This window comes from Protopterus annectens, chromosome 13.part0, assembly GCF_019279795.1.
Source record: "Protopterus annectens isolate FY-2018-M chromosome 13.part0, PAN1.0, whole genome shotgun sequence".
In the NCBI taxonomy this organism is placed as follows: domain Eukaryota; kingdom Metazoa; phylum Chordata; order Ceratodontiformes; family Protopteridae; genus Protopterus; species Protopterus annectens.
This window is the reverse complement of record NC_056747.1, coordinates 31,005,458-31,030,014: the sequence shown is the minus strand read 5'-3', so window position 1 is coordinate 31,030,014 and position 24,557 is coordinate 31,005,458. Positions and strand designations below refer to the sequence as shown.

The following is a 24,557-nucleotide window of genomic DNA, read 5'->3' as shown; positions in this document are numbered from 1 at the left end:
AATAGTGACACGGAAGTAATCCCCGGGACAAACCTACGATCCCCCATCCACTCATCAAGATTCTTCTTGAAGAGATTCAGTGAGGTGCTCTGCCTAACATGAATTGGAATTCTATTCCAGAGCGAAGGGAGCCTCTGAGTTATGAATCTTTCCCTCCAGCAAGTTCTATTTATTTCTGTGCTGAGGTTCAAGTCCCTCGAGCATGTGGCTCTACGGGATTTAGATTTACTGAGGTGGCGCATGTCCATTAATTCTGGATTGGACATAGCTTTATATGTCAGGCATAGATCGCCTCGAAGTAGGCGGTATGCAACTAAGTAGAGCTGAAGTTTTTTAACCGTGCAGCATATGGCATCTGCTTGAGTCCCTTGATCCTCTTGGTGAAGTACTTTTGGGGTCTTTCTAATTGCTGCAGGTGTCAGGTAAGGTACATCCCAAAAGGGGCATTATATTCTATGATAGGCCTGATGAGGGATGAATAAAGGGGCACGATTACCTCTCTTGATCTAGATGTGAATCCTTTCATGATGAGGTGGGCTATGTAGAAGGTCTTTCTAACCACTTTGGCAATGTGGTTGTCAAAGGAGAGATTGCTATCAACTTAAGTCCCCAGATCCCTAATTACTTTCTCTGTACTTAATGGGTTACCGCCTATGTGGTAATTTGTGGGCACATTGTTTTTGCCAAAGGGTATGACTATACACTTTTTGGCATTTAGCTTTAGACCATGGCTCTGGCACTAGTTATCCGTCTCTGTGAGACCTTTTTGAAGGATGTTTGTGTCAGCTGGAGAGTCGATTATGGCGCCCAGTTTGCTGTCATCTGCGAACTTGGTGAGCCATAGTCCTCCCACGTTGGCCTGTACCTCGGAAAAGTATATACAGAACAAGAGTGGTCCCAGGACAGAACCTTGTGGGACGCCACTTGTGACCGGTTTCGAGTCTGACATGGCTACAGCAACTCTCACTCTGTGGGTTCTGTCTTTGAGCCAGTTTGCGACCCATCTTGTGACATAGGGGTTTATATTTAAGCTGGATAGCTTATCTATGATGCCCGAGTGGGGTATTGTGTCAAATGCCTTTGCTAGATCCAGATAGGCTGTGTGGACTACCTTCCCTTCATCTATGGCTTTGGTGACTGTTTCAAAGAAGTCGACCAGGTTCAAAAGGCAGGATCTGCCCTTGACAAAGCCGAATTGGGTAGGATCTAGTGTCTGTAGGTCCCCAATGTCTTTGTTTATGAGCTCCATGATGATCCTCTCTATAGCCTTGCAGACTAGGCTAGTCAGGCTTATGGGGCGATAGTTTCCAGGGTCCGTAGAGGCTCCACCTTTGTGGAGTGGGACCACTGTTGCTGTACGCCATTCTGTGCGCACATATCCTGTAGTGAGGCTGAGATTGTACAGCTGTTTTATTTGAGGGGTTAGTTCTTCTTGAAGTTCATGTAGGACGCAACCCGGGACGCCATCTGGTCCCATGGAAGCAGTGTTTTTTGTTTTGGAGAGGGCAGCCTTCACCTGAGCATCAGAGATGTTTGGGAGGCAGCCCTCTGCCGGGATAGATACTTGCTCTTTTGGGGGGGGTGAAGTTTGCACTGAACCTGTCTGCCAGGATATTGGCGATGTCTGTGGGTTCAGTGTATTTTTTGTCATTTAGAATCAACTCAGAACAAGTCTGGAAGTTGCATCCCAGGTTCCTAACATAACTGAAAAAAGCCTTACGATTGTCTTTAGTGTCCTGTGCAATTTTTCTCTCGAAGCTGGCCTTGGAGGATTTTATTAGGGATCGTAATTTTTTGCTAGTACTGATCAGAGCTGCCTTCCCTATTAGGGATTTTGCTCTATCATGTAGTAGCTTCCTCCTTCTGTTGTACAGTTTATTTATGGCTGGGGTCCACCAGACTGGACGCCTGCCTTTGGATGATTGGGTCTTGGTTTTGTTTGGGATAGCATGATCCATGCATTCCTGGAGATGTCCGTAGAATGCGTTTATATAGGATTCTGCAGTTTGGGCCGTAGTTTCCACTGGTCCTGGGGCCTTGAAGGATTCCACTTCGGTTTTGAGAAGTGAGAAGTTTTTCTCTGTGGTTTTCTAGGTTGGGGGTGGGGTCGGGATGTGGATATCTAGTGAAATTAATTTATGGTCTGATCTTACCAATGAGGGATATACTTCTGGTATGGAGCATAGAGTACCCATGTTGGTAATGATCAGGTCTAGTATGTTATCCCCTCTTGTGGGAGTGGTGACTAGTTGTTCCATAGCATTTGAGTTTATAATTTCCAGGAATCTTTGGGCTAAGGTGCTGGGGCTTGAGTAGTGCTCCCAGTCTATGTTTGGGTAGTTGAAGTTGCCCAATATAATGGTGTTCGGAGAGATCTTCATGTTCTCCAATGTTTTCAGGAAAGCCAAGTGGGATTCCTGACTTTGAGAGGGTGGTCTGTAGGATGCTATAAACTGAAAAGCAGTCTTGCCCACTGTTAGTTGCACATGGATGATCTCCGATACTTTGTGCAATGCCACTAACCTGGAGGTGTGGCTATCCTTGATAAATATGGAAACTCCCCCTCCTTTTGTGGTTTGGTCCAGGTTTTGGGGCCGAAAAGCATGATATGAGGTATAACCTGGTAGTGCTGGGGTGCTCTCTGGAGCCTTGAACCAGGTTTCTGTCACTGCACAGATATCGATGTTCTCCATACTGAGGAGAGCTTTGAGTGTGTGCATCTTGAGGTTAAGACTTCTGGTGTTTAGCAGCATTACCCTTAGTTTATTGTTCCTTGTGCTGTTTATGGAGGTGGATTTGACTTTTGAGCCTTGCCTAAAAAAGGCACTATGGGGGTGGCAAGAGCCTTTGCCAATATCCGAAAGCCCAGTGGTGACAGGTGCAAGCCGTCCCTAGTGAAGCAATGTTGCTTGTCGAGCATGTCTTCCCAGGCTGACAGACACTGGATCCCCTTTGAATGACACCAGAATTTTAGCCAATTGTTAAAATCAATAATTTTGTCTTTGTACTGTGGCATCATTCTAGGTGAGGGTAAGATGCTGCTCAAGGTCAGGGTCATACCAGCCTGGGCTACATGATCAGAGAGCTCCTCTATGTCTCTTTTCATGTAGTCCAGGGAGGTATGTCTCAGGTCATTCACACCAGCATGTACGATGACTGAGTCATATTTGTATTTGCTTTGGAGTGACCTGAGTGCTTGCGTTATGTGGCGGATCCTAGTGCCCGACAGGCAGCTCACTGTGACCTTCTCTTTGTTCAGCCTGGTGAGTGGGACGTCAGTGTGTCTGACAATAGAGTCACCTATTACAAGAGTATCAGGTGTGTTATTTTGATATTCATTGATATTTATGACATAGCGAAATAAAGCTTCATGGTTCTCTATGAACTCTTTGACAATATTTTTGCCAGAGCATGGATTAGATAATGTTAGGAGTGCTCATTGTTTATTGATGATACTGATTGGAGATTTATTGATCTTTGAATTTTCACTTTCTTTGAACAACTTAAGTACTTGTAGTACATAGTTTGATTATGACAGGAGTCCAATATATTATATGGGTCTGTTTTCATATAACTGTGTGCGCAAGGCAGGATTGGTGAATAGTGACAAGTTTCTGGGGTAAGAACTGCAACTGCCAGATATGTGTGGCCCACTGCTGTACTTAGACATGGCCTAAGTGCGTGAGCATGCCCAGTATGACCTTTCAGTATGTTGTTGACTGACATTTGCTTCATTTATTTAAGTGTGTGAGCATGCCCAGTATGACCTTTCAGTATGTTGCTGACTGAAATTTGCTAAATTTGTTGAAGTGTGTGAGCACACCCAGTATGACCTTTCAGTATGTTGCTGACTGAAATTTGCTAAATTGAAATGTGTGAGCATGCCCAATATGGACATATATACTACATGTGTGTGAAAAATCAAGTTGGTTTTTACTTCAGTGCTCGCCTTTGTGTTGTAAATCGACAGGAAGCATGCTGTGCCTGCAGGGCTTCCATGAGTCACTTTGCATAGACTTATCAACATTTCTACATACATGGGGGACAGCTATTTGTACATTTCTACCCGGGGGCACACCTGATTGTTACTGTGGGTGTACATAGGATGAGGGGCTCACCTGACACTTATACACATTTGCTAGGCCTGCACTGCTATGTCATGTACTCCATTTCAATCTGTACTGTTGCCTATCTTACTGGCTTGAGGCATACTACTGTACTACAGATCTTCGCTTCCAATTTCACGTATATTAGTTTGTGACTTCATAGCCTACCCAACCCACATCACACTGCCTGGCCTGCTGTTATCTGTCTGCATAGACCTGGGGGGGAGTTCAGAGGGCATGATACAGCATTTGTTTGGGTTTGCGTTGGTCTACAATTGTCCTGCTGTGTCTGTGCCAATGAAATGCTGTCATGGTGATTCAGTACTGTGACTATAGTACACAGTATCCTGAGTTCGAGCCCTGTCACTGCTTTTTATTTTCCTGCTGGGCAGACCTGACTGGGTAAGGAACAGTAAAGCAGGTGTGAGCGTGTTTACCCGACTTTGCTCGACTTTGCCTGACTTTGCCCAACGTTGCGCTAGTTTGCGCAGTGTGCAGCTCCATGCAATTGTGCTTAAATATGCTAAACAGTGGTAAAACGTGCTTAGCACTGCTTTATATTGCTTAAAATAAGGCAATCATGCCTCAGGTGGTGCTGCAGGGCTGCCTATGTCAGATGCACATAGTATACTCCCTATACATGTTTGAAAACAGGTAGTGTCAGGTTAGGCATCCCTTTTATTGCTTGTGCGAGTCAGAGAGAGGTGTCATTTCCAGGGTTCCTACTGAGTCAGTGTATGTGCTATGCATTGCCTCTATGCCAAGGCCAAGGCATACTGGGCATGCCTTCTTCTGCCTACTGGGGCAGGCTCAGGTTGTTCCTCCTCTGAGTCATGCTGTGTCTGTGCAGGCCTTGGCAATGGTGGGGGGCTGTTTGGCCCTGTCCCATGCTGTTCCTGCTGCAGCAGTTTTTACAGAATAATATTGTGTAGCATGGGACATACCATGACAATTTGGGTACATGTAGTTGGTGAGTACTGCAAGGGTCCACCAGATGTGTTCAGGCACCGGAACCATGACGTGAGCATCCCAAACACATGCTCGATTATGTTTCTTGTTTGTGTGTGTGCCTCATTATGGAGTTCTTGTTCGGGTGTGTGTGCATTTCTGATGGGTGTCATCAGCCATGGCTCCAATGCGTATCCAGCATCCCCCACTAGGTGACCATCAGGGATGTCCCCATTGGCAAATCTCTGGTACAGCTGCATCAGATGCCAGATGTGAGAATCGTGATAGCTTCCAGGGAAGCCAGCACACACATTCATTATTATGCCCTGGGCATCGCACATGACCTGGCAGTTGATGGAGGGGAAGCCTTTGTGGTTGATGTAGACCCTACCCCACTCACCGGCTGGTGCTTTGATGTGTATGTGCGTGCAGTCTATTGCACCCACTTCCTCAGGGTATTCTGCTATTTGGTGGAAAAAACGCATATTGCTGGCCAATGCCTCACGGGAACTGGGGAAATAAACATCCTCACCGATATGTGCTGACATGGCATCCAGGAACTGGTGCAGTACCTTGGATGCTGATGCCTGTGAAACCCCCATTATATCACCAGTTGGTCTCTGGAAGGTACCTGTAGCTAGTATTCATAGGTTAACACATACCTTGGTATCCACTGGGATGGGTTCCCCTCTGTTGGTTCTGTGTGTGAGGCGTGGCCGGCACAGTTCAACAGTTTGCTGTAGGAGGTCTCTGCCCACTCTATAGTGCTCCACTATCTCCAGCTCATGTAGCCCCTGGTAGGTTACCCTGGGTCTGTACACTCTTCTCCGTCTCCACACTGTGGGTTGCTCAGCAGCATTTGCAATATCACCACCTTCAGCATCTTGCACATGTTAGCTTATGATAGCAATATCAGCCCCTAACATTTTGTCTGACTTAAGCTTTTTAAGATTTCACTCTTTGTATACTGCAGTGTTGCAGAGTTCTTGAGAAAAAACATGGGGGAACGGTGTCTGCAGAGTTTAAAGTGCTGGGCTAGTCTACTGCCTGTGTAATTGGCTGATTCTAATATATTTCACCTGGCAGCTCTGCTAGTTCTCCTTGGTTAACTTCCTACTACTTTTCCTTCCTTTTCCCTTTCTGTTTCCACAAGGGGCAGTGCCGCGCAAACAAGTGCACACGGGCACACAAGCATGTTTGCAAGAAATTTCAGATATATCCATGGCGTACACCTTTGGTTTCTTGTTTTTAGCTAGGACAACTGTAGACACGTCTCTTGCAATCCTGAGCAACTCAGGGCAAACACAAGCCACTATGCTCCAATCAGCTTACAGTCTTTCAGACATACTCCCTCATGATGTCACCTATCTTCTACTCTACTACTCCCCTACTCCTACACTTACACTCTAGGGACATGGCTCACATACCAGGGAAAATTGGGATTCACTATCATCCTCATTTGCATAGGATTGCCTACTAATGTTTGGTTACATCTCTCAAACTGAGCTTCCCCCCTTAGCAACCACTACTCAGTAGCCATGTTGTCTTCAGCTTGCCATTCACCTGCATGGCAGAATAATCTTTTTATTAAACATGCCTAGTTTGGGCTATTTTTTAATTATTTTCTGTTTTTTAAAGCACCACACGTTTGCGTGGCGCTGCGCTATGCTTAAACATCAGAGATAAGGGAAAAAAAATAAAAATTAATTTGTATTAATTTTCAACCTATAACAATGCCAATGGCATTATATTTGGCCATTGGCATGCTTTCTCAACTGATGCATCCTTTATTTGGAGCTGTCATAGCTCCGTTTAGCTATTTGCAGAATGGTACTCCGTTACCAACAGAGTACATTTCTACAAATAACACTGCTCTTCCACGGACAGGTTAGTGGTTCCTGGATCACAAATTTACCTCATTTGCATACATTTCAGCAGCAAATGAGGTAATTTGCATACCATAACACTGTCCGTGCAAGAGTAGTTTTAGGAGCTCTCATGCACGCCCCTGCCAGCTATTGCTGAATCGTTCGGCAGACATATTGCCTGTCTGATGTCTTACACTACTCCTAGACTCCGTGCAAGCCTTCTTCAATCCAGCCCATTATGTTTAGAATGAAAAAGATAAAATAAAATATAAAATAAAGAAAACATTAACAAAAATAGATGATGAGAATATTGCAATACCTGCAAAATGGATGGAATTCTAGATATCTAAATTTAGTAAACTAAATTAAACAAATAACATAACTAAACTATAAAACTAGTAAGTCCAAACATAACACTCACTAAACTACTGAAATAATCAAATAAATTAACTAATCAACTATCAAAAAAAAAAAAGACACAGGACACTTTATTCATAAAAAAATCATGCTAAGTACTTGAAGACCTATTCAGTAGAAACTTAGGCAGCTAATATGAATCACTGAAGTCAGCACAAAGAAACAGATAAATATAATATATGAGGATGCAGTATGAGCAATAGATGGACAATTTTCAATGCGGGATTAGGGAACTTGGCTTTTGTTTCATAAATAGTATTTCCTAAAACTATATTACAAATATTCATCACACTATTAGGGAACTTGGTTCTTGTTTCATAAATAGTATTTCCTAAAACTATATTACAAATATTCATCACACTATTACACTCCAGTTATCCACAAGTTCCTTATACATTTGTTAGTGGTTTTGAGTTTCAGTTCTCTCTAGATGTTGTCTTCTAAATCATAGGGTTTTGTTTATCATAAGCCTGAGTACATAGGTTAGGTCTTACTGGGATTGCCGCTGCACTCTTGGATCATGTTTACATTTCTTATATTCCCAAGGCTTTGCCTGAAATTGATCCATATCAATCAGTGCTCTAGCCTAGTAAACATATAATAAATAGTTTTAAATGATTATCAATAAACAAAGAACACTCTTAAGATCATAAAAATATACTGTGACCTAAAATAAAACCTTCAAATGTATAAAAAAGCAAGAGAATATTTAAAACAATTTTACTTTGCGACTTCTTACTAATGCCTTTGGTTTTTGTATCAAATGAATCAAATATGTCCATCTTGCTAAAGAGAGGATAGCCCTATGGAAAGAATTTGGGTTTTACACCCATAAATCTTTTGTGTATTTTGCATTCTTTTAGAATATATTTATTTATTGTATTAGTTGACTGCTTATTAACAACCACATATATAATACAATATAAATAAAAAAGCAAAACAACCATATATATATATATATATATATATATATATATATATAAAACACAATATAAATAAAAAGGAAAACAACCATATATATATATATATATATATATATACATATATAATATATATATATATATATATATATATATATATATATATATATATATATATATATATATATATATATATATATATATATAAAACACAATATAAATAAAAAGGAAAACAGGAAATAAATACAATGTAGAAGTTGATAAATAAAAACAGGAGGAGGTACTAAACAGTCTAACAGATTTCGCTAGAACATAACATTGACTGCACATATACAGACAAAGGAAAACTTGGTGGCATAGTGTTGAGCATAGCTACCTTCCAGGAAGTTGACACGGGTTCAATTCCTGCCCAATGCAATAAGTCTGAGCAAGTCAACACTTGTCTCGATGATGCAGTGGGGCGAAAAAAATGTTGTTCTCATTTTGGGGGAGTGGGTTTTCCATAATGGTTAAGGATTTCATCTCATAAACACAAGGTACAGTTTTATTTCTGACCGCACGTTATTAGTTATGCTTAAAATGGTCCTTCATGGCAATTAGCCAAAAAGTCACCTATGAACATAATGTGATAGAAAATTTAGGTTCTGGCAGCTGATTTATAGTGAAGGTGATCTTGTTTGGGGAGGAAGTATAACACAACTATGTAGCTTAGGCTTAATGCCTTCACAGATGGTACCAGCCTGGGATAAGGATGCAGCATGTGACAGCAGGATATCAAACTATACCAGCTGCTTATTATGTACCCAGTGCTACAGAATGCACCTTTCATGTGCTGTACAATAAAGTGGCAAATGTTGTATTTTGTTTGCACTTTAAACATGTAAGGTGTCCCTTTAACCACACAGTCCTCAAAATAACTTTAACCATATCATTTTCAAATTAGCTTTATTATTTCATGTAAAGATATGAACTTTTTCTCTGTAGTGTCTTAATTGAAAGCTTTAATATGCTGTGCATTACTTATATAGGGTGTTGTTACTGCCAACTTGACTCAGATCATGAATAAAAAGGGTCTGTGAACCAGCCCATCTACCTGGTTAATGAAGGATAAAAATAATTTACATTTAAAACTAGCTTTCTTGTTTTAAAAGGAGGCATGTTTTCTGAACTCTTATATATGTTAGATTAGGCATGAGGGTTGCATTTCCCAGGAACAGTTTCACTCATTCTGTCTTGTACAATATACAACAGTTGCAAATGTCTGACCTGTTTAAGCAGATTTTATTTACACTGTGTTTCTCTGCCCCTTCAAAATATTTGATATATCACTGGGTTCAAAACTCTGAGAAAATTCCACTGAATCAGTCTTAATCTATCTTACATGAAACCAGTTTCATAGGAATGTTTAAAGGATCTATAAATCACTTACACTCGTATAAATAAAATATAATGCAAAGCTTTACTGCATGCTTATATGGAACACAAGGTACAATAAAGGGCAATGTAATCTGCTACATTGTCTATTTAGAGCAATTAATGTAGCTCTGAATCTCTTACCTTAAGAGTTAGGGGAAACAGATGAAGCGCATATGCTTCAGCAGCGCTTTAGAACTACTGACTTTGAAAGTGGACATATGATGATTTGTTGTGTTGTATTTGTACAGTATGTGTTATGTGATGCTACCATGCGCAAATTTTAGTACTGAGGTAAATTCATGAAGTATTCACTAAATCATGACTTGTGGTGACATTTAGTCACATGACCATATTCTATACACCATTGTTTAAATAATTCCATGCCATACCTTCCTCATTCAGATACTCCTGCTCCACAGGTTCTGGTTTTGGTTCTGGTTCTTTAAAATGTGAAATATGATTCTGACGTGGGCTTTTGTTAGCAAGGGTCAAAGTCATTGTATTTGTCACATCACCTGGAAATAAAATTATAAAGTGTTTATATATACAAATGATGGAGGGAAGCAGTTTAAGAAAATTATTTTCAGTGCTCTTCAAAGTCCAAAAACCACAATTTCCTCTTCAGTGGGTTTAGTTTCTCGGTTTCATTTTGGAAGTTAAAGGGCTTGGGATTTTGAAACTGAGGAGACTTTGCATTTTTGAAATAAAAGTTCAAACTATTTGAAGTCTCTACTCCTGCTCTAATCTTTAGACATACTGAATCTGTGTTCACATGTACACATCTATGCTTCCCCTACAGAAAGCAATGAGGTGGCTATACATAAGGCATTCTGATACTGTAACAATACTAGAAGTCATTCTGTATTATGAAATTAGGATAAATATTCAAAAATAAATAAAAAAATAAAACAGATTTTGTGATTATCTTTGTTTCAGTGAAATCAAAATTACCACTATCCTGCCTCTGAAGCGCAAGCTAAAACTAAAGGTCTGTGGCTGACAAAGTTTGCTGATGACTGCAAACTGGGAGCGGTCATAGAATCTCCAAACAATGTCAACATCCTACAAGAAGGTCTTACACAAACAAGTATCTGGTGCCAAAGTCATGGCCTTAAACTTAATGCAAAAAAATGTATTATCATCCCTTTCAGTAAGAGTTATGTTCCTGCTATCTACCACATCAAATAACAGCACTCTTAAGTACGCACTTAGTGATGAGAGACCTGACCACACAAGTTGACAGCAACCTTAACTTTGATCAGCATGTCTCACGGTGGCATTCTATATTGCTCATCTCATAAGTAAGGGCATTGCCTCCAAAAAAAAAAAAGTTATAACCTCCCTGTACTCTTCCCTCATCAGGCCAATAATGGAGTACAATGCCCTTTTTGGTATGTACCTTTCCAAGCACCTGCAGCAATTAGAGAGACCAGCAAAGGTTCCTCAAGGATAATTCAAGGTATTCAGCATCTAGCCTATGAGGATCATCTGAAATTACTGTCACTTTATTCTGTGTTTTATTGGAAATGCTGCATATCTGTAAGCCAAATGGTATATGGGTTACTCGCTCTGATGGCCTTAACCTGGTATGTGACATTAATAGAACCTGTTGGAGGGACAAATTTGTCTTCCAGAGGTTACCACCCCTTTGGAACAGACTCTCACTAGATGTCAAGCAGAGCACCTCATTAGCCCTCTTCAAAAAGCAATATGGACGATTGGATAGATAACGGTAAATTCACCCCAGGGGTTCCACCTATGTCCCTCTTGGACAGGGGGTGACAGGTGCTGATCATGGAAATAAGGGTAAAACTTGGTAGGTCCTATGGTCATTAGCCTAGTAACCTCCTCTGATCCTATGATCCTACAAAATGTGTTTTTGTTTTCTAGACAGTCTGTATATCTGCTTTCATGTTTTGCTAATTATTTTCCAACAGGATTTAGTTGCAACACAGGCAGTACAGTTTTACTTTTGGTAGATGCTTGTTAAAACGATGGCTTAGTACAAATGCACATAAATGAACATAGAACATTTCTTTAAATCACTTCAAGGAGCACTATAGGCAAATGATGAGAAAACATATGTTTTTTATCTTGCCATGAATTAGTGTACCTCCCAGAGCTGCCAGAAGCAAAATAAGTATTCATTATTGATTTTATGGGGTTTTTTTTTAATCTTTGTCTACCTTCATGGAGGCTGACATCCTTATCCCTTTGGAAAGCCAAATGTGTCCCATAATGTACTATGAGAGCACAGATTGTGAGAATAAGTAGCCCTACCATTTGTTGCCAGACTACACTTCCATTCACTTAGAATGAAACGCCTGAAAAAACTGCCAAGTTTGAGAGTGTGCAGATCATGTGTCATTGACTGCTCTGCACTGCATTTTACAAATATTGATCCTACTGATGTACTATTCATTCTCTGAAAGAAGCTTATAAAACTGTCAACAAATTGCTGAGATAGAAGACTTTTTACAAAGATGAGTTTTGCAACTTTCAGTTCCTGGCGAAGTTATGTCTCTCATCTTACCTCCTTCAAAGAGCTGTAGTCTCACAGTTCCAGCTTACACATGCACATGCACCTTGCATGTGTTGAACAGTGGGGATTTGACTCAGTCTTCCAAAAACAGTGCTGCAAAGGCTAAGAAGGGAAAAACCTATTCACACATGTCAATTCAGGACACCCCACAGATGTTGCAGCATGCTTATTGCACTGACACCACTATTATCTCCCAAGTAAAGCTTCAAACCGGTAATAGTCTAGCTTTGCTCCAGCTCCATTACTCCATATATGCAAGTGTGCATGCATGTCCACACACACATAAGCATGTGTGCATGCATGTCCACACACACATAAACACATGCGCGCTTGTCCACACACACACACACACACACACACACACACACACACACACACACACACACACACACACACACACACACGTGCTCGCCCACCCTATAAATTAAAAGAGAACACAGCACCACTCACTTTAAAGTAAAAGAATGGAACCTCATTAATTCAGAAACTCAATAATTCAGTAGGCATATGAATGACTACAGAAAGCAAAATATGTGAAGGCAGTTGAATAACAATTAATCTGACTGCTTCTGATAGGAAGGGAGTGGCACTCTGGGAAATGTTAGTCATACCATCTGAAAGGGGACTGCAGCCATCAGGACTCCTAAGCCATGACCCATATAGGTGGTTTAATTCTGCTCTCTGTCAGCTTGTCATCCATCTTACTTCAAAGAAAAGAAAAAGTATGATCACAGTGAGCCATGTAAAATGCACAAAATCTAATGTCATCAACTTCTGGCACTCCAGAAGCATTCATGTACATTTTTTTACAAAAGTATTACATCTCTCTCCTTGGAAATTGTATAGAAATTTACTCAGGATTACCTCAACATATATATTTATATTAGGATTGCCACCCCTCCATTTTTTTTCCATCATCATCATCACAATCAAACTGATTCTCCGGTAGTCTGGAAAACACTGTACAAACTCCAGTATTCTGTTTCAGAAAGGAAGCAGACTATCAGAGTTTGTAAATCGACTGATTTACTATGCTTTTTTTTTTTTTACAGTAAATCATAGTAAATCAGCCGAAAGCAGGCAGCAGGAATGAAAAAAGAGGGCATTCCCCACCTAGTGATGTCATCGGAATGTCACAACATGGGCGGAATGTGGGTGGGAGAGGTGGGTGAGCGTGGTTACTGGTGATGCGAGGGGTGTGGCTTTACTCCGGTTTTAGCCACGAAGGAAGGTGGCAACCCTAATTTATATATGTACACCAAGGTATCTGTAAAATTCACACGCATAGAAGAGTTTTTTAATACATACACATACATTCACATATGGTACTGGTTCTTTCGACTGAATCACATTTCACTAAATTACACTGGACTGAACAAAACCAACAATCTTATATGACAAACTACATTTAACTGAATCATGATTGACTGAAAAATTAGAAAGTCTACAGATTGTCAGTGTTGTGTTTTATGTTTAAATGGAAGCAGTGACTGACTTTTCTTCTCTTCACTGTTGTATGGCTTCACAGTTAGTATATTAATAAATAAAAAAAATAAAATAAATAATATTTAAATAAAGGAGTCTGTGGGGCAAAAACCTCCCAAGATGTCACCTTCAATCTTCTGTCAAAAAATCTGCTTGACATAATTCTTACAAAAACTGCATTCAAATTCTATATTCACACTGTGTAGCAAAACTCTAGAATATGATATGCTTGTACCAATCACAGCAATACATGCATTAATTTATTTAAGCTGCACCTAAAAGAGTTGCTCTCTGACTCCTGGCTTTGCACTGGCTGCTCTCCTGGTTAAAACTGTCGCTCCTTCTCCTCTAACACCTTATACTTCCAATCTCGCCTTTTCCTTGGTTTCATTTCTCTTACTTGTAATTCTGCTTTTATGGATTAGCTCTCCTGCCTCTCATATCAACCCCAATTATTACTTCTAACAGTTAGTTTTTCTCACTCTTCCCTCTCTTCCGCACCTCCTCCTTCTTATCCACCATTTGAATGTTTCTACTCTCACACTACTTTATGAATGAGTAATGAACTGTCACGCTTACAACATGTCAGCACATTTCAATGCTGCACGGTATTGTATTCATCTTGTTTTAATCGTGATACATGTGTGTGTGATTATACATGTCATATGTACGTTAATATTTGTATCAATCTATATATTTAAAGTATATTGCTATATAATTTCAGTTTTTACCTATGCATGTGCATTTTCTGTTCTTTTATTTGTGGAGCTTTTCTTCCTGGCCCTTGGCTGAAAAAGGATAAAATTGCAGATGGCCTTTCAAATTTCACTACCTAAATTCCAAAGGCCTCTGAAACACAGAAATTATAATAAGTATCTTCAGCAAACTCCAAAACGCATCACTGGTGCCACACCCACCATGACACATTCAGACAATGTGAGATGTGGCTGAATGTCTAAGCCTTAAGGCAGACAAACTCACAATCAAATATTTTGGTCATAGGAGACTCCATTGCTAAATACATAGATATTCCAACTCACCACACTGAAAAAGGAGAAGGTTATGATCAGTTGCCTATAAGGGGCTAGGATTCACCAGATCATCCACGTATTCAAGTCACTGAACCACAAGCACCAGTATGATTTAGTCATACTCGATGTGGGCATAAATTACCCGAGACATACATCCCTGAACTATATGGAGAGAGACATGATGGAGCTCTCCAACAATTTGCCCCAGGCAGGTACAAGACTAGCAGTGAGAGGCATTCTAACTTCTCCAAGGCTGATGCCACAAAACAAATGGAAGCTATTATATTTCCACTCCCTGCAAGCTCTCTTCACTCGGGTGGATATAGATGTCTGCATAGTTTTTATGATACAGTTCAAAGCCACAGAAAGCACACCAGCAGAGCAGGGTTTCACACATTTAGACCAGCTACTGCATAGAAAGGGGCAAAGGTGGAGGTGTCTCTATTTACATCAGACTTCAAGGTGGGTCAAGCAATATGATACACTTGAGCTTCTCCAAGTACAACTCACCATAAATATAGTAAAATGAAATGTAAGCCAAATGGCTTAGGAACTAGTAAACAAATATAAAAATAAAAAACAAGCCACCTAAGTAGTAAATGTGTGGAAAAGCAATTTATTGAATAAACAGTGTTACTACAATAAGACGACTAAGCGCTTTCACCATAAAACATGATTGGCTTCATCATTCACCATAAACATAATTAGGAAACTGCTATGGCTTAAAGTTTAGTATTTTGAAATTCAGCACTGTAAGCTTTTGATGAAATGAAATTCTGTCAAATGAGTTTTCGGCAATGTGAAATAGACCCATATATATATATATATATATGATCACAGACCATATGTTCGAAGTTTTGAAATACTGACATTCTGAATGAGAAATCGCATACAGCGCAGACCGGGAGATTTCCCTTGTTCTCACTGTAGTGCGATCTCGGAGTTGGTATATTTAAGTAGGGGGTATGGGGTGCAGCTCCCCCGCTATACACAGTTTAATGTGTGTTTTTTTTTACTTTTATGGGTCTACTTCACATTTTGAACATTCAAATGTTCGATCGTATGGTTTCGGCCATATGAATTTCAAACATTTCAGCATCTGGTTATGTGAAGTAGACATATATATATATATATATATATATATATATATATATATATATATATATATATATATATATATATATATATATATTTATTATTTTACATTTGTTAACCAGGAGAGTCCAACAGGATATATGTCCATTTTCAGTGGAGGCCCGGGGAGAAAAGCTCCAGAGCAGAAAAATCATTAACAAGAGAAAGACATGTTAACCAAGAGGTTCAATTAAACAAAATATGGAGTACACAATCTTTATACTTCATATAGAAGTATAGTACATATAAGATAGTGAGTTAACCAAAGAGTGTATTTGTCAACATTCACAGGCTACATTAATATATACATGTTATAGAGGTGTTTAACAGCAAGTATAGCAGGAAGATAGAGTAGATAACATCCATAACTCATTTCTATATATTTAAGAGACATACTCTGTCCTTTAGGTTTCTTTACAGTGATCAGTGATACTATTACCCCAGGCAGACATTACAAAAGCAGTAGATAAGCTGTTACTCTAGTTGCTGGAAAACAGAGACCTCCAAGTTACTATCCAGGGGTAGTACAGGTACATAATCTGTGATTCAGGAAGTGTGTTTTGAGTAGTTTTTTGAATTGGGTGGTGGAGTTGTTATTTATTATGTGGGCTGGTAGGGAGCTCCAGGTTTTAGAGATGAAGATGCTATAAACGGATCTACCTGCCTCATTTTTAAAGTTTGTTACCTTAAGGAGGTGTTGGGTACTTGATCTTAGGGATCTGGTAGCGGTGTAGGGCTGGAGTAGTTGCTGCAGGGCTGGTGTGTTGCCTGGATGATGTAGTACTTTGTGAGCAAGTGCTAGTTGGTTGACTTGAAGGGTCAGGGGGAGTTCTAGTCAGTTGAGTTTTTTGAAACTTTCACAATGGTGGGTTCTAGAAGCTAATCCTGTGGCAAATCTGCCTATTTTATTGTAGCAGCTATCTAGTTTGTTGAGCTCAGTTTTTCAGAGAGTGGTAAGCATGGGGGAGGCGTAAATTAGGGTCGGTAGGAGGTGTGTTCTGGCTGTGGTAACCTTAGAGTGACTGGAGAGAAACTGTTTGTTGCGATAGAGTAGGCCCATTTTTCTGTGGATTCTTTTTATGGTCTGAGAGATATGACTGTCAAATTTAAGGCTATTGTCAATTTCAAGGCCTAGCAGTTTGGCGTGACTGCTGGGTGTGATGGCGGTGTTGTTATGAGAGGAGATTGAAAAGTTAGATGCAGAGGGTGGAGATCTGTGAGGGCTCAAGAGGAGTAATTTAGTTTTGGCTGGGTTTAGAATGAGGTTTTGGTTAGTGATCCATATTTTAGCCAGGGAAAAACATTCTTGTGTTATGGAGAGGAGGTGGTCAAGGGAGTTGGCTGCACAGATAATGGTGGTATCATCTGCATATTGGATTATTGAGGCTTTGGTTATGGTGGATAGTAGTTGATTAGTAAATAGGGTGAAGAGTAGAGGACCCAGGATGGAGCCTTGGGGTACCCCCTAGGGAGACAGGCAGTAAGAGAGAGAGCTGATTTAGCCATTTTACAGTTTGTTGCCTACCATCTAGGTAGCTCTTAAACCAAGAAATAGTACAGAAGCTGAGATTTAGGGTGGCTAGTGTATGAAGCAGTTTTTCATGGTTGACCATGTCAAATGCTTTAGATAAGTCTAAGAGAGTTGCAGATGCTAGTAGTCCATTGTTTCTGTAGTTATTGATGGTATTAGTGAATGATGTAAGTGCGGTGTTGGTACTATGAAAGGGTCTGAAACCATGTTTCAGAGTGGATAGTAATTTGTTTTCTAAGAGGTATTTCATCAGTTGCATGTGGACAACCTTCTCTAGAAGTTTTGATAGGGGTGATAGTATAGCTATGGGTCGATAGTTACTAAGTTCTGGAGAGGTACTCCCTTTGTGCAGTGGTGTAACATGTGATATTTTCCAAAGATGGGGTACTTTGCACTCTGAGATAGATCTGTTTATTAATATGGAGACAGGGTAGGCTATTGCTTCAGCTGCTAGTTGCAGATACTCAGAAGGTATATTATCGGTGGCTGTAGAGGCTGGCCTAAGTTTTAGGACTAATTTTTATATGGTTTTGGTTGGCACTGAGTTGAAGGTGAAGATGGGGTAACTGAGATTTGTTTTGGGTGAAGAGGGTGTTTTAGTTGGGGATGGATTGTTGGGGCTTAGTTGGTTGTTGGCTAGGTTTTGGATAGTTTCTGTGAATAATTTGTTGAGCTGAGTGGGGATGTTGTCATGATTGTTCACTATTTTGGGGGTGGGGTGGTTGTTTTCCCTGGTTGCAGTACAGTGTTGACACAAGCCCAGAACTTTTTTGGGTTGTTAATATATTTATTCTGCATATTTTGGTAGTAGGAGATTTTGTCTATTTTAATAAGTTGTTTGACTTTGTTACTTAACTGACGGTATGTTTGTTTGTCTATTTGGGATTTTCTTTTATGATAGTTTGTCCATGCTTTGTTCCTATCGCGGAGTAATGTTTTAGTATTTAAAATTAGCCAAGGTGCATGTTTAGTTCTGATTCTTGTAGTTCTAGGAGGGGCATGGTGGTTATGTATGTTAATGAAGGTAGAATTGAAGTATAGTACTGCTTCATCAAGGTCCAAGATTTTTAGGGGGGTCCAGTTACATATTTTTAGGTAAATATTGAAGTTGACTTGGTTGAAGTTTTTTCTATTCCTACATTCCCTGACAGTTTCTTGGGTCAGTTGGGGAGTTTTGATTCTTATTAGAAATGTAGCTAGGTGATCGCTGAGGGCGTCTAGCAGGCAACCAGCATGAGATATATGGGAAGGATGAGATACTAGTATCCAGTCTAGTACAGACTGATGTTTGGTTCTTTTGTCTGTTCTGGTGGAGGAATTTATTAGTTGGGTTAGTCCATGTAGGTTGACATGGGAGATAGGGTTTAGACTGGAGCAGTTATCCCAGTCAATATTAAGGTCGCCTAATAGGATGTTTTCTTGGGAAAGGGTGTTGGTCATCCATTCTAGTAGTTTTTCTGTGATGGTAATATTGTTCCCTGGAGGGATGTAGCATCCTAAAATTTTAATATGTTTATGTGGGTTAAGTTTCAGTTTAGTGAGGATGAGTTCAGTGTTATCTAAGTCTGGGGTTGTTATGTCTAGTTTTTCTAAGACAAGGTGAGTTTTATATAGTATTGCTACTTCTCTACCCCTTTTTCATACTCTGTCATTTCTGATTATATTGTAGCCTGGTGCTGTGATTTCATTATCTTGAATTAGGGGCTAAAGCCAGGTCTCTGTCAGAATGACAATATCTGGATGGTAAAAGGAGATTAAGGCATGGAGGTCATGGACCTTATTTAAGATGCTACTAATATTTAGATGTATGATAATGAGTGAGCTTGTCGGCCTCTGGAGAAGGGTTGTATTTAGGTCTGGGATTGGTCTATCTAGACTGAGAGGGCCTGGGTTGGGGTGTATGTCACCACAGCATACCAGTGCTGTTTTCAGGTGTAGATAAAGTTTGACTAGTTTGTAGATGAGTTTTGTGTAATTAAGAGTGGTGTGGGATTGGCTATTTGATAGCCATAGCTTGTGTCTGAGGTGGTGAATTATGGTGGTGTGATAGTTGTATGGGGTTAATTGTAAATATGGTATGGGGTTTGGAGTACTGGGGGATGTTCCTTTGCAAGGAATGAATAGTGTTGTAGGTAAGTGGTGTTTGGTAACTGGTAATGGTGGTTAGCAGAGTGAGGGAAGTGATGCAAATGGTATATAGTAGAGATGGTGATATCATGGTGTAGGGGTGAAGTACCTAGTGTCAACCACTAACCCCAAACACCCACAGCTATTATTCAACAGTATGATCCCACCAAAAATATAATAAATAAAAGTCAAGCAGGATAACACCAAAGACTGGTCACTTTTGTTATAAATGATCAAGTGTTAAAAAGCATCCAGCAAAAAATATTCTTATATCAATGTAAGTAAAAATACACTTGACAAAAAATCAGGCACATTCAAAACAAAAAGTCAGAAGATGATAGTTAACCCATTCATTAAAATGGTGAGCAGATGTTATAAAACTGTAGTATGTTCCAAATGTTGTGGATGCTCAAAAAGTTTAAAGTAAACCTGTAACACTTATATGAATCTTAGATATTTGTCCCAAGTGACAGAAGTCTCAAAATCACAAAGACTTGTTTACAATTATTGCATATGGTAACTCTAAATAAGAGCCTTCAAACAAATCAGATGATATACAATACAAAACTTATTATGCAAACCCCTATCAAATTTGTTAGTCACCAAAATGAAATGCAGATCCGATAAATACGCTGTGTTTTTTTACATCCCAAGTCCATATATGGCTTCTAGCAAAAACGAATGTCACTCCACCACTTGTAAAGCCGTCCACAGTCAAAAAACGCCTTAGTGCATATACAACTTTAGAATCAGTTCCTACTAGACTTCATCCTTCCACCATTACTGGAAAAAAATAGACATACAAACACCACACAAGAAAATGTATATTAAAAATATCTTTCTTCACACCGAAAATGTACTTTCAAGTGCAACTGAATTATAGTGTAAGCTTTGGAAAAAAGAGGGCTTTACTATTCTAAAAAGTGTAATCTACAAACAAAACACTTATAAAAATGATTGTGGTCTAACATTATACAAGCAAATACTTGGTCAAGCATTTTAAGAAAACTGTACACAAGAAATTAAAAAAAAAAAAAACATTTCCCACAAGAACACACTTGAGACTAGCCCCAAAATAGGAAACGCACCCCTTACGAAATACTCCGTCTTGGTTTGGTAGTTTCAATTACAAGGGGCCATGGCCTCAAATTCAAAATGACTAACGACCACTCCCAGCCAGCAATCTACTACGCATTTCAGAATGTGGATTAAACAAGTCTTCATAGAGGATTAAAATATAATTTACCAACAAAAAAGTGTCCCGTTTCAGTCCACAACACTGCTTGAAGTCAGTTTATACCACAAAAAAAGCAAAAGGAAGTATACTTTTATGCCAATATGCTGTACATTAGTGCGAGCACTGCTTTAAACGGTATTTAATTTTAAACAGTCTATTTCTTGGATTTCGTTGCCTTGGCTTTGGGCTTTGCTACCTTTTTTGGTTTCTTTGCTGCGCCTGCTGCATTGGTTGGCTTCTTAACCTTTGTCTTCTTAGCAACGGACTTGGGCTTTTTCACATTTGAGAAGTCAAGCATGTAAGGCGATGGACGAGTCTGGTAATGTCACTGATATAGTCATTCCTACAGAGAAGACAATCTTGCAGGAATTTTCATAATTATTCTTGTATTTCACAATCTGGTTTCCCATGGTTCAAATTCACATCCAACTCTCTCTCTCTCTCTCTCTCTCATTATCTGGTTTCACAGAGTAATGAATCTTTTCAACCTTCTGCTGCAACTGTAAAATGCCAGCTGAGGTGACTTCATCTGCTTGTGGAGCATCCATGTTGAATCTTCTCCTTTTCCTTCCTCTGCTGAGCGATCTTTTTTCTGCCTGTGGCTGATCTTATAATCCTTGTGGGTTATGTATTAACTTTTATATCTTACACAGTATACAGTAAGAACACATTCTTTTGTAAGAGCTTTGCTGTTTTCTGAGACAACGTAGAGGGTGGGGGAAGCTCTTGTGTAGGCTGTCCCTTTCCCATCAGTTTACAGTTTCTGACTTCATACCATAACTTGTGCCTGCACATAATACGATAAGCTCAGACTGGAGTTGTGTTCAGTTGGTCTGCATGCACACATATAAATAAACATCTACACTTATTTGATATATACATACATATGGGTCTACTCTGATATAATTAAAACCCATAATCACAAACGTTATTTTCAAGAGATGAAAATAACGAAACTAAAAATCCCGAACTATGTACTTTTTTCCCAGGGCAAGTAAACACTGGTCCAATGTGGGGAAATATGCCCCTTTTCCCACTGTAGTGCAATCCTGGAGTTGATATATATAGTTGGGGGGTGGGGGCACATCGTGGGTGGGGGGGCATATCCCCCCCAAATTGGTGGGTTTCAGATGGTATGGTGTGTTTTGTGTACTTTTCATCAAGTGTTTAATTGCCCTAGGAAAAAGTATGTGGTTCAGGATTTTTAGATTTGTTATTTTCGTTTCACGAAAATTTAATTTGTGCTTATTGGTTTTCATTATATCAAATTAGACCCATATATATATATATATATATATATATATATATATATATATATATATATATATATATATATATATGTGTGTGCTTCCCTATCAGTTAATCGTGTTTTCAAAAACTCAAAATTCATATTGGTGAGATGATATGATCAAATTTGTGAAAACTGAAGCTTTTGAATGGAGACTGCTGTGCAGTGACAACTGGAAATGTTACCATTTTCCTCAATGTAGTATGATCTCGGAGTTGGTATATATAATTAGCAAGGGGTGTGGAGGGCACAACCCTCCACATGGGGGTGCAGGGGGCTTGCCTCCCTGCAAAACTGTAAAAATGATAGATATTTTTTTTTTTTTATATTCAAGTTTTCAGAAATTTGATCATATCATCTTGCCAATATGTTTTTTGAGTCTGAAAACTAGATCAAGTGACATACAGCCATATATGTGTGTGTGTGCATGTGTGGTGTTCCACCCCAGAGGTCAACCCCTCGCTGGTCAGATCTGACCATAAACAAATCACTTTGGATATACATATTCTGCCCCCACCCCTGGACAAGAAAGCCACCATGAAAAACTTTTCAAAAGCAAACTTCACGTTACTTAAGACTGAGGTGGAAAGTTTCAAAGCCCCCATGCTGAAGGATAACACTGTCCAAGCTGCAAAATCCTTTACCAATGCATTATATGGGCAGCTACAAGAATGCATGGATTGTGCCATCCCAAGCAAAACCAAGACTCACTCCTCCAAGAAAAGGAAACCAGTCTGGTGGACTCCTGCCATAAACAAGCTATACAATAGAAGGAGGAAACTAGTACAGAAAAGAGTAAAATCCCAAGAAGGGAAGACATCCCTGATCAGTATTATAAAGGAACTACGATCACTCATAAAATCATCCAAGGTGAGCTTTGAAAGAAAAATTGCCAAGGACTCCAAAGATAACCACAAGGCATTCTTTAGCTATGTCAAGAATCTAAGTCGCAATGCTCAGATCTGCTCGGAGTTCGTGCAGAATGGCACAAAATACACTGAACCAACCGATATCACCAACATCCTGACAGATAGGTTCAGGGCAAACTTCACCCCCCTCTCACCACCAAAAGGGCCCATAACCATACCAGAAGAATCTAGAGTCCCTGAAATCACAGTTACTCAGGTTAAAACAACCCTCTCCAAAGCCAAGAACTCAGCATCAATGGGACCGGATAGTGTACCAGGCTGCATCCTATATGAGCTCAAAGATGAACTAACCCCTCACCTAAACACATTGTTCAAACTCAGCCTCTCCACAGGTTACATACCCATAGAGTGGCACACAGCAACGATTATTCCACTCCTTAAAGGTGGAGCCACAACAGACCCTGGGAAGTATCACCCTATAAGTCTGCCTAGCTTGGTCTGCAAGGCTATGGAGCGCATCATCATGGAACTCATTAACAGAGACATTGGGAACCTCCAAACACTGGACCCTACCCAGTTTGGCTTTGTTAAGGGCAGATCATACCTCCTTAACCTGGTGTACTTCTTTGAGACAGTTACCAAGGCTATAGACCAGGGAAAGGTGGTACACACAGCCTACCTAGACCTTGCTAAGGCCTTCAACACCATTCCCCATTCTGGTATTATAGACAAGCTCACCAGCCTGAACATAAACTCCTACGTCACAAGATGGGTTGCCAACTGGCTCATGGACAGAACCCACATGGTGAGAGTTGCAGGAGCTAGGTCCATCTCTAAACCGGTTACAAGTGGCATTCCCCAAGGCTCATTCCTAGGACCCCTCCTGTTCGGTTCTCAGAGGTACAGGCAAGCACGGGAGGACTATGGCTGACCAAGTTTGCAGACGACTGCAAACTAGGGGCTATAATTGACTCTCTGGCTGACACAGACATCCTCCAAAAGGGTCTCACTGAGACGGATACCTGGTGTCAAAATCATGACCTCAAGCTAAATGCCAAAAAGTGCAAAGTACCCACAAATTACCACATAGGTGGTAGTCCCCTAAATACGGAAGACATAATAAGGGATCTGGGGACCCAAGTAGATAGTAATTTCACCTTTGATAATCACATTGCCAAAGTGGTTAGAAAATGCTTCTATATAGCCCACCTAATCACAAAAGGGTTCGCATCCAGATCAAAAGAGGTCATTGTGCCCCTCTACTCATCACTCATCACAGCCATCTTAGAGTACAACGCCCCATTTGGGATGTACCTTACAAGACACCTGCAACAGCTGGAAAGACCACAGAAGTACCTCACCAAGAGGATCAATGGCCGAAAACAGATGCCCTATGCAGCTCGACTGAAGAAACTCCAGTTGTACTCAGTTGCATACCGCCTATTCAGAGGTGATCTCTGCCTGACATACAAGGCCATGTCCAACCCAGAATTGATGGACATGCTCCACCTAAAGAAAACCTTATCCCCTCAAGCCACATGCTCTAGGGATCTAAACCTCTCCACAACAATAAATAGGACATGCTGGAGGGATAGATTCCTGTCCCAGAGACTTCCCATGCTTTGGATCAAGATCCCA

At 40.0% G+C, this 24,557-nt stretch overlaps 1 protein-coding gene across 2 annotated transcripts in view; it reads right to left on the bottom strand.

Annotated features, from left to right (window-relative positions):
* Positions 1-24,557, bottom strand: part of STAP2 (signal transducing adaptor family member 2) — a 1,003,160-nt gene that overhangs the window by 171,623 nt on the left and 806,980 nt on the right. For both annotated transcript variants that reach the window (XM_044090598.1, XM_044090599.1), the window contains one exon: positions 10,065-10,190. In XM_044090598.1, coding sequence (XP_043946533.1) covers positions 10,065-10,190 — 126 coding nt within the window. The remainder of the gene's footprint in view (positions 1-10,064; positions 10,191-24,557) is intronic.